Source organism: Helicoverpa armigera, chromosome 29, assembly GCF_030705265.1.
Source record: "Helicoverpa armigera isolate CAAS_96S chromosome 29, ASM3070526v1, whole genome shotgun sequence".
Classification (NCBI taxonomy): Eukaryota; Metazoa; Arthropoda; class Insecta; order Lepidoptera; family Noctuidae; genus Helicoverpa; species Helicoverpa armigera.
Window position 1 is genome coordinate 4,588,224 of NC_087148.1, and position 12,219 is coordinate 4,600,442.

At 35.5% G+C, this 12,219-nt stretch overlaps 1 protein-coding gene across 1 annotated transcript in view; it reads left to right on the forward strand.

Annotated features, from left to right (window-relative positions):
• The window catches only part of LOC110381168 (serine/threonine-protein kinase BRSK2), a 37,079-nt gene that overhangs the window by 7,723 nt on the left and 17,137 nt on the right, over window positions 1-12,219 (forward strand). Inside the window, exons 2-5 of the mRNA XM_064042748.1 lie at window positions 2,431-2,525; window positions 2,872-2,957; window positions 3,482-3,622; window positions 4,091-4,241. Of these exons, the coding sequence (XP_063898818.1) occupies window positions 2,431-2,525; window positions 2,872-2,957; window positions 3,482-3,622; window positions 4,091-4,241 (473 nt within the window). The remainder of the gene's footprint in view (window positions 1-2,430; window positions 2,526-2,871; window positions 2,958-3,481; window positions 3,623-4,090; window positions 4,242-12,219) is intronic.

Here is a 12,219-nt window from a genome sequence, read left to right on the forward strand (position 1 = left end):
ACCCCAACGTAGTTGGGAAAAGGCTCGGAGGATGATGAGTAGGTCGTGATGTTGTCTCAATGGAGAATAGACTTTAGAAACAGAGGAAATAAGGTTGAAAATTATGTGGAAGTAGGTCGTGAAATTGTCTGATAAAATCTCTCTCCGGTGGTGTCGGATTGCCGTCGCATCGCGCTATGAGAGTGAAGGAATAGTGAGTGCACCTGTGGCTGCAAATGTGCCTGCACTATAATATGTCCTGCGCAGCTGGCTGATCTTGTTACCTACCTGAGGACAGCGGCCGCGGCCACCAATTGGCTAAGAGGACATTACAGAACAATATCATAAATAGAATCTACCAGCATCATCTATTTTTATGGGAAATCATCAAATTAACCCTCCCGCAGCGAGAGGGAGTGTTAGACTCTTACTGACTAAAACCCTCCATGTTCCTTCTTAAGCCCTTCAAGTACCGGCGCCGCGGTAACTCACGCGAACAATCCCGCAGCCCCGGCAGGATAGCTTACAAAAACTTCAAGATACGTATGAAAATAAGTCTGGCACCAGTCTAACCAAGGGGTATTAGGTTGCCCGTGTAACTGATTTGAGGAGGACTGGACTAAAACACTCACGACGTCAACATAGTTGGGAAGAAGGCTCGGAAGATGATGACTGATAATGATGAAAGGGCTAGGCAAATGATACAAAACCCTGTATATTTGAACTTACCCCTGAAGTAGCGTCATCGTAGATGTTCAGCACTTGTATCACAAACCGCTGGTTTCGTGCGAATGATGTTAAATCGCGAATAAGACTCCGCTTGCGGTGGGCAATAACATGTGGTAGAGAGCTGTTGATACACCACGGCGGATATTTTTCAAACTTCTGAACTGATTTGTATTATTTCACTGTTGTGAAGGTATACTATCCCCGTGTAATATAGGCTACCTACATTTATCCGGACACTTCGGGTGAAACCACCGGAAATAGCTATTAGATAATAAGTTGGTAAGGCTTTGACATTTGAGATTAAGATCTTGCTAACAAAATGAACACCCCGTCTGTATTGGGTGGGATTTTCATGTGTTCTTTTCAATAGATAGTATCCATAGTAGGTAATTCAAAAGTGTTGATGTACCTATCATTTATATTTTGCGCATAGCCCTGGGCACAAGCCTGTTTTGCTTAAGCTATGTGCAATTGATATTCAATCGAGACTCAATCAAGGTTTAGGGCATAGTGACAGAAATAATTTGCGGTAATAACAACTCTATATAAGTAGCAGATACCGCACAGGAAATATTGAAACTAAACCCGCGGTTCTTGCTAAGCCTAAATGTAAATTGTAACATCGTGTGAGAAACTATACCTGTATACAACTGGTTTCCTGAATTTTACATACATTCAGCTGTTATGAACATGAATTGAAAGACTTGTTGATGCAATAAGCAACAATCATTCATGATTGTAGAGATTTAATTCTGTTTTGTCATCTCCCGAGCCTTTTCAGCCGGGGTCGGCTTCCAGTTTAACCAGATGCAGCTGAGTACCAGTGCTTTACTAGGAGCGACTGCCTATCTGACCTCTTCAAACTAGTTGCCCGGGCAACCCAATACTCCATAGTAAGACCGGTGTCAGACTTACAGGTTGCTGACTGCCCGTAACGACTGCCAGAGATTTTCAATGACAGCCGGGACCTACAGTTTAACGTGCTATCCGAAACACAGTCATTGGTGTCTAAGATATACCTACTTAGAAAGTACATACAAACTTAGAAAAGTTGAATTGGTACTTGCTTAACCTGGAATCGAACCCACACCCTCATACTTTAGAAGTTGGTTCTTTACCCACTAGGCCGCCACGACTTATTAAAACATTATTATATATAAAAAAAATATTATACTAGTGTAAATTCAATTGTGTAAATATTTAAGTTATTTAACCATGAGGCTAGCACTTTCCTTGCCTATACCTATTTAGAACATGCATGGTTTTTATAAACTAATAGTATCTACTTACCTAAACACATGACATCATGTACCTAAGAAACTGGTCTTTAGCTGCATATATGTAGGTACGAGAAACTATAAGTGCTTACCACACAATATACTTTAAACTGAGCCACGACCCTTAGGGCTCTAATACCTATACCTAGGTACCGATTTCAATAATACGCCCAAAACCTTATCCTAAGTCTATACCTGTAATGTTAAATAATAATACTATGCTGAAAACCGCAACAAAATCGGTTCTGAAAAAGGGTCAAATTGAGAACTCCATTTTTAAAATCGGTTAGAATGGGGACCCAGTTAATCAGACTGCGGAGTCCGTTCTTCTTTTATATTGTTTGAATCGTGAACTTTTGAAATCAACCTCTAATGAAAAGATTTAAAAAACCGCGAGAAGTTAGTGTACCTAATTTATTTTAATGTATGATTTTTATTATTCCAGGTCTCGTGAAATTGGGCGTGCATTGCGTGACAGGCAAGAAGGTGGCTATCAAAATTATCAACAGAGAGAAACTCAGCGAGTCTGTGCTCATGAAGGTACGTTTCTTATAAAATTATTTTCAGCTATGCTAATGTGGAACAGCGCCGTCTATTGGTCAATAATTAAAACTAGAAAAATAAAATTTCGTTTTGTTCTCACAAACTATTATTTGAAAGTGTATTATAATATTTTGGCAAATTTACTATATTTTTATGCTTGTCAAGTACGTGAAAATAAGCATTTAATTACGTTACTGTGTACATAAAAAACATTGCAAATGGCAATCTGTAGCTTATTAATTTCATAATAACACCAAAAGATGGCGTTCTTATCAATTTAACTCTTATTTCTTATTTTTCGTTTTTTTTTGTTTTTTCTAACGCAAAACTTGTAACATTTCAGGTGGAAAGAGAAATAGCAATTATGAAGTTGATAGAACATCCACACGTTTTGGGACTGTCCGATGTTTACGAGAATAAGAAATATTTGTAAGTATCAACTGAAAAATATCATAACTTTCGACGATGACGAGTAGGTATTATTTGCATACAAATTCAAGGCACTTCAAATGCCGTCCTTTCTACTCAGATTAAGCACATTTAAAATGATATAATGGAACTTATTTCACTAAGAACAGATTGAGTTTTTTTTTTACATAAAATACGCCTGCCAAAAAAAATAACATTGAAAAGTGTGTCTTTCACACTAGCAAATCTTCTTAGCACGTATAAACTAAGTTTTTCTAGGCGCTACACATTCTTGTGGCAAAAGAACCGAGCAGAAAATCTGCTAGTGCGAAAGCGCTCTTAGTATAAACTGTGAGATTCTCTAATAGGTAAGCCTCTGTATGTCTTGTGCAGTGACTGCCTATGACCTTGTGAGACCCTTTTTAGGCACATAATTATAAAATCGCAAAAAGAACATAAAAAAGTACCTAAAAGCACATTTATTAGGCTCTTCAAAAACATTCTTGAAATTAAATTACCTAATATTTCTATACTATTCTTTTCAGATATTTAGTATTAGAGCACGTGAGCGGTGGCGAGCTATTCGACTATTTGGTGAAGAAAGGCCGACTTACGCCGAAGGAGGCGCGAAGATTCTTCAGGCAAATTATATCTGCACTCGATTTCTGTCACAGTCACTCTATATGGTAAGTTTTCATGTCCTAAACTACCAGTGGAGACAGGAATATGAGTTCAAGGTGTAAGTCGTTTGTTTTATCTACACTAATTAGAATATTAGTGTAGATAAAACAGAGGTAAGGTATAAAAAGGGGGAAGACTAAATTACATTCAAAAACTTAATATTTACTTAGTTACCTACTCGTAATTATGGTGAATTTATTATATTAATTTCATGTACTTATCTACATAATGTAGGTACATGAAAATCATTACTTTTGCTTAACTTTCAGTAGATGTTGTTATATTCTTGCACTTTTTATAAGAATTATTGTTTGATGATTTAATAATACGTAGTAATCAGTGTTAAATCAATCGGCAGGCACAACAATGGTTATAAAGTAGTATGAGATTTGAACAGCGCCATCTATTATCGACTAACTCACTCACACTTCCTATTTCTTAAATATTAACACGTATTTTTGTCAAATTCACAGCCACCGTGACCTGAAGCCTGAAAACTTACTTTTGGACGAGCGGAATAATATAAAAATAGCTGATTTCGGCATGGCATCCCTGCAGCCGGCGGGGTCATTGCTGGAGACATCTTGTGGCAGTCCGCATTACGCTTGCCCGGAAGTTATTAGGGTGAGTACTTACTATAGACTATGGATAAGGTATAGAACCTTATTTTGCAGCTGTAGATATAAAATCGAGATGTCAAGATACTAAGGTAGGTATCGAGAAGAGAACTTCTAAGACGAGCGACTTAATTTAGAATAAAGTTTTTTACCTAAAAACCACATTTCAATATGAAATAGGAAGTTAATAAAAATAGTAAAGCTAGTAGTAGATTTAGCGGTAGAGTAGCCTTTTAAATCCTAGCACTGAATTTCGGTACAGAATGAGTTTTAATTGAAATTGTATAATGGTTAGCCATGTTACATACTTACATTTACTATAGGTTGTGGAATGCTGACTATTCAATCACTTTTTACTATAATTTAGTCAAAAACACTTTAAGAGTGTGCGTTCGCGCAGCGGAATGTTGTTGAATTTAAAGATTTTAATTATGCAGATAATTAGTGTAAGACGTCCTATAATTGTGTATGGTAAATAAAAAATTTGTGTATGCAGCCATTGTGGAGATATTCACCAAAAACAAATTCCGCTGGGCGAACGTTGGCGAACATGGGCGTAGCCAGCTTTGGGCTCAGGGTGGGGCAGCAGTCAACTTATCCCCCGGGAGAGGGCGGGGGCCCTCCGATTTTTGTATCTTGAGCCGTTAATCTCAAACTTGTTAATCTCTTAATTTTAGAGGTTTATATTTTCAGGTACAGAAAATAAACAATCACACACAGGACAAAAGCCAAAAGTAAGGGCATATAGTTTCTGAATACGCGAGCGAAGCGAGCGCGAAATTTTTATCGGACTTAAACCAAATATTACGTAAAATTTAGCCCAAACGTACTTAACTTTTTGTTTGTTGACAAATGCAAAAATAAGGGCATATAGTTTCTGAATACGCGAGCGAAGCGAGCGCGAAATTTTTATCGGACTTAAACCAAATATTACGTAAAATTTAGCCCAAACGTACTTAATTTTTTGTTTTTTAACAAATACAAACATAAAATAGTTTCTGAATACGCGAGCGAAGCGAGCGCGAAATTTTAATTATTTTTTAAAACTCAAAACCCAAAAACTACGTAAAATGTCGCCCAAATATACCTTTTTATGAATGGGGGGACTAGGTCTAGGACTAGGTCGACACACCCGATTTACGTCCATACGAAAACCCCCTCGCTCGAATAGATAAGTCGCTAAAAATAAAGTTAGATAACGTATAGCAACGTCGCGCAGCTAAGCTTCGCGGACCACTCGAAATGCCTCCAGGGACCACCAGTGGTCCGCGGACGACCACCGGTTAAGGTCGTACATGGCTGGGCAAGCAAAATAGCGAGCGCGGTTTTTACACTAAGATAAAATTGCATTTCCGAAATTTTGATCACATCTACCAGTTCCATCTCCTTCAATGCATTATTTTTTGCTCGGCTCGCTACGCCAAATAGCAACTATTCTTTTAGGGTCAATTCCCACTGAGAGAGCAGCGGCCGGCAGCGGCCGTAAGAGCACGGAAAATGTAAGAGCGCGGCGCGGTGCGGCGCCGCGCGGCCCGCCGCGCTCGCGCTCAATCCCTTGCAATTACGGCCGCTGCCGGCCGCTGCTCTTTCAGTGTGAATTGACCCTTAGGGAATAAGTACGGCTCGCTTTCACATGACGCGCGCACCGCGCACATTCGGAAACTCGAGCGTGCATTTTGTTTTGATCGCGCTCTTTTCAAAGTCGACAATTTTTTTGTGCAATAACTTACGCATAGTACATATGTTGTTGATGTTGACTAACTCTAACTAACAGAGTTAGTAAAAAAAACATTGTTTAATCAGACACCTTATAGGTCAGAGCCAGGGCCCAGGGTGGGGCAAGTGCCCCAGCTAGCCCCAGCGTGGCTACGCCCATGTTGGCGAACGTTGTCCTGGCGGAACTTTTTTAAATCCATAGACTTTAGAAGAAAAGAGATGTGTCCGAAAATTAGTGTGTATTTGTGTATAATTGATTATGTATGAATGAAATCAGTGCATGCATAAACTTCGGAGAAATTCAAGTTTCCGCTACGCGAACGTTTGGCCATTAGCTAGTTTTCATATAAAGCGCTTACATAGAGAGCTGTAGATTTTTTCATACGTTGTTTTGAATTTGTTTATATTTGTTTAAAAAACAGGTTTAGAAAAAGTCGTAGGGTTTAAAAGATAAAAATATAAACGTAAAATACACTTATTAGGTCTTAGTTCTTAAAGTATGCAGTTTGGGGTCTAGACTTTCACGTTTACACAAACCTTGTAAATGTCTCCAACATGTTGCCAAGTATCAATGATGTTCCGTTAGTAATTAAAAAGTTATAGGATATTTTACCATGAACAGATCACTGTTTACAAAGCAGTCGAATATCACGACGTTCTAAAGGAATTGCATGGTAAAATGTATGCCAATAATTAGTTTAATCGTTCAACTATTCACTTGCAAAATTTCATGTCATTAAATTCAGTAATTAAAGAAAGACAATTATAATACTGACGGAGCATCGAAACCCTACATAATCCGACCAAGTTCGGATAGCTACAAAAAAGCGGCCTTGCCATATGTCTAAGCAACGTTCTTAACTTGGAAGGTTAGTATATTTATTTATATGGTACAGTTGCGTACACAAGTGTTAGGAAAAAATAAAACAATTGCATATCTTGAATGAAAAATATTTTTTTAATAATAATGCCACTATCTACGACATTTTAGTTAAAATACGTAACGTTTATTAACGTTATTTTTAATCACGTAGTCAAGTAATTTATGTAAGTAATAATAATAAAAATATTTTTGTACACGGATATTTAAATAGAGAAGTACTTGTTAATTGAAGATTTATTTCTATCGTAGATAGTGGCATTATTATTAAAAAAATCTTTACAATCCAGAAATGCATTTGTTTTATTTTTTCCTAACGCTTGTGTACGCAACTGTACCATATTAATAAATACTAACCTACCAAGTTAAGAACGTTGCTTAGACATATGGCACGGCTGCTTTTCTATCCGAACTTGGTCGGATTATGTAGGGTTTCGATGTCCGTCAGTATTATAATTGTCTTTCTTTAATTACTGAATTTAATGACATGAAATTTTGCAAGTGAATAGTTGAACGATTAAACTAATTATTGGCATACATTTTACCATGCAATTCAGAACGTCGTGATATTCGACTGCTGTAAACAGTGATCTGTTCATGGTAAAATATCCTATAACTTTTAATTACTAACGGAACATCATTGATACTTGGCAACATGTTGGAAACATTTACAAGGTTTGTGTAAACGTGAAAGTCTAGACCCCAAACTGCATACTTTAAGAACTAAGACCTAATAAGTGTATTTTACGTTTATATTTTTATCTTTTAAACCCTACGACTTTTTCTAAACCTGTTTTTTAAACAAATATAAACAAATTCAAAACAACGTATGTAAAAATCTACAGCTCTCTATGTAAGCGCTTTATATGAAAACTAGCTAATGGCCAAACGTTCGCGTAGCGGACTCCGAAGTTTATGCATGCACTGATTTCATTCATACATAATCAATTATACACAAATACACACTAATTTTCGGACACATCTCTTTTCTTCTAAAGTCTATGGATTTAAAAAAGTTCCGCCAGGACAACGTTCGCCCAGCGGAATCTGTTTTTGGTGAATTTCTCCACAATGGCTGCATACACAAATTTTTATTTACCATACACAATTATAGGACGTCTTACACTAATTATCTGCATAATTAAAATCTTTAAATTCAACAACATTCCGCTGCGCGAACGCACACACTTTAAGATGCATTTTTATAGAATCATCCAATTTGTATAAGTACCTACCATATCATGTCTTCTTATCAATTTAAAAACGACCGTTACGCTACATAGCAATAAATAAATTGCCTATTTCCTGCATTTTAAACGTGTAGTGTTCATTTAATAATCTCAATTGTTAAAAGGGGCTTTGAGAAGCCAGTGTGACAAGAAAAAATGAATTTATAACTGAAAGCAGAGCATTGCAAAAGTAAGATAATTTTATATGGAAACATTTCCTGAAATCAATGATCATTTATTTCAATGCAACTCTACTTTTGGATATTATGAGTTATGAGTATCAAAAAATCCTAATGTTGCTTATTTCAAGAAAACAGTTTTACAACCTATGCCTTCTTTACTGGACAGGAATAAAATAAAACCAACAAAATCAATTTATAATCTATTTATTACAACCCCGCGCCAAAAACATGGCGGGAAAACTTACAAGACGCGCAAGATGGCGCCCACAAAACATTTAAACCAAAGTTTATTTAATAATGAAATAGCCCACATCCTCATAATTATCTAGTTAAGTACTTTGAACGCGAAACGCTGGTTTTCATTGAATTAAGTGGCTAAATTATAGGGCTTGGTAGAGTGGGCTGATGTGTAGGTACTCAAATTAGTCAAAGACAATTACATTTATAGTGGTAAAGAAACTTTTCACTTTTGTTATAAACGCAAATAATGTAACTGCGGAATAAGACATTGGATTAAGCATATACTAAAGTAAATCATTTATCAAAAAAGCAATATGACATGCTATAAATAACCTCTGAAGCTACTGAATATAATAATCACCCTATTCATTTCATCTGCCTAGCCAATTCCCTACTATGTTGGGGTCGGCTTCCAGTCGAACCGGGTGCAGCTGTGTACCAGTGCTTTACAAGGAGCAACTGCCTATCTGACCGCCTCAACCCAGTTACCCAGACAACCCAATACCCCGTAAGACTGGTTGTTAGACTACCAGTAACGACTGCCAAAGATGTTCAAATGACAGCCGGGACCTGCAATTTATCGTGCTTTCCGAAACCCCATCTCTAATCACTACTAATATTATAAATGCGAAAACTCTATCTGTCTGTTACGCTTTCACGACTAAACCACTGAACTGATTTTAATGAAATTTGGTACAGAGATAGAGTTGACCTTGAGAAAGAACATAGGAAATTTTTTATCCCGGACTTTTGAAGGATTCTCTTGGAAACGCGATATAACCGAACTCTACGCGGGAAGCTAGTACTAGAATATATTTAATCCTGCATAGTATAGCACAGGAAAAACCGTGGATAATAGCTAGTTTTCAATTCTCTATACTCAGAAACAATGAGTCAACAAAAAACGGTTTAACTCATGACCTTTGTACCGGAAACTACAACCCCTGTATTAGATTATCAATTTCCGTTTTTCTAATCAGTGTGTTAATTAATCAAATTAAATGCTTGAACTTTGACACCTTAAACTAATATTAATTTGAAAGTCTATCTGTTTGTAAGGAATAAATTAATGTGGGTGAAATTTTGTATAACACACAGATAAGGATACTTTTTACAAAAACAAATTGACTTCAATAACCTTGAACTAAAGTGTGACAAAGAGTTATGCCCGATTCGTCATTTTAGTGATTTGGCATCCATAAAAAACATGTCCCAGTTGGTCATTCAATAAAATATTTTATTTTGCTTAGTCCCAATTGGTCATCCGTACTTTATTTTGTAAAAAGTACTGTCAACAAGATAAGCTTTACAATATTGTAATATGTTTTTTTTTTAATTTATTTTGGTTATGTTTTTTTCCGAATATGGCAAGACGCTATTAATAAAATCGCGATTTCAACGGCGTCACACACCGCACGGCCAAAACCAAAATACCAGGATCGCATAAATCAGATGAGTAATATACCAATCAACGAGTGTCCAAGAAACTGCCCACCGTGTACTAGGACCGCATAACTTACAGGAGTATAGCAGTCAAGAGTGTCAGGATTTTACGTTTTTTTCCTAATTGTAGATAAACATACCAATTTACACCATCATTCATCATTTTTATATATACAATCTCTTTGCTAGTTATGGGCCCCGGGCACATTTTCGGGTTTATAAAATGCCCATGTTGTCTTCACCTGTGTTTTAAAGTAAAATTTTATTATATTTATATGAGAGCTATACCTTTACCTACATCGAAGTTTTTCATTTAAAATTTCTTCTAACACTTTTATTTCTGACGGTACTCTGATACGTGAAATTTTATGCGGGTGACGAATCGGAACTCAAAATTTAAATATTAAATTATTTATTTTGCTCGAATGACCAATTGGGATTTGGTGTATGGAAAAAATAGTTGGTGACCAATCGGTACTAATGACAAATTGGGAATAACTCGTGACAAATACTATCCTGAACCGCATCATCGGTTCAGCCAAACATGAGTTTAACGCGCACAAACAATCATTAATATATACAGATCAAACTAAAAATCTTCTATTTTTGAAGTCGGTTAAAAATTAGGCCCAATTATTGAAATCAAAATACATGAAGCGATTTTTTAAACGAGTCAAATCGCGAGTAATTTTAAATTTTAACATTAAATTATATTCACTTTAATTCAATTGAAAACACAGCGTTTTTTAGGCAAGGCAAATCAGATTTAGGCAAGGCAAATCAGATCTATATATAATATTAGAACTTAGACAGCCCTAATTAAACTATTTTTGTACTACTTTTTAGTACATATGTAGGTACATAATCTTTGTAAATACTTACTAATTAAACAAAACAAAGTTTATAAGTATGAAAGACAATATTTTTAGAGTTATTTTATACAAGAAAAAGTTTAATAAAGCCACATAATCATGAATTTTGAGAATTTTACTACAAGTTTTCTGAAAAATATAGAAAAAGTAGTAATGAAAACTTATGTACTATTTGTATATACGAGTATATTATGTATACTATACATATGTAGCTGGTTCCATTGACAATAATATAACACAAATATGTATAAAAAAATGTAAAAGTTTGTGAAAAATGTATGTTTGGTACTTCTTCACTTGAAAACTACACAACAGATTTTGGTGAAACTTTGCAGTAATAAAGCTTTTATAGTTAGACTAGCATACCTACATGCTCCTCTTTAACCAGGTGAGGGAAGTTATTCCCTTAAAAAGTGGGTAAAACCTGGCAGAAGCTAGACTGCTGCTATTTACTTGTTTGGGATTACCATACGAATTAATGTACTTTTACAAATATGTACTTCATGAGTATTTAGACCTATCAAAACTGAAAAAAAAAATTGATTCATATATTAGGGACCAAATCTAGACAGACACCTAGTACAAGATGATAATAATATATTTATACAGTTAGTCTTCTGAAAAAAAAAAGATGTACTTTAGTGTGTTTAATAATAGTAAAACAACAATACGTTAATTGTCAATGAAACCAGCAAGTAAAAAAAATGTAACAAAAAATGGTATGTACTTTTACAATGAGCAATTTTATTTGAATCACAGTCAGAAATGTCTTCAATGTAAAAAATCACAAACCCTTAACTATATTAATATGTAATCTACTATTGGCTGTTACTATTATTAAAAAGGTGAAGGAAAACATCTCGAGGAAACCTGGACTTTAAAGTCTGAAATCACCAACCTGCATTGAGCAAGCGTGGTGATTATCGCTCAATCCTTCTCCGTGTGAGAGGAGGCCGCAGGCCAGCAGTGGGACGATAAAAAGGCTGTAACAGTAACTATTGGCTGACAATTATTAACACGCTTTTATTAGGTTGAACTGTATGTAACTATGTAATGGAATCTAAGGTAACGAAAACCATCTTCCAAGGATCGTAGGGTCATGAAAATTGGCAGCTGTATGTAGTTCTGATGACAATACAGTAATATGGTACTGTAGAACTGATCTGATGATGGAGCCGGAAGAAATGAACTGGAAATTCACGATGAAAAATATCATATCTGTGTTTGAACTTGTTAGAAAAGTCTTACCTATAATAAACGTTGAAAAAGATAGGCACTATAAAAGCGTGTTTTTTTTTAACTATTAATTTATTTATATCTTAAATACATCTTTAAGATATCTTTTAAAGAACAAAAAGGGACTTTACATAATTTTTAATCGTCAGCCAAATGCTAAAATGTTCAGAAATTAAACGTAAAGAAA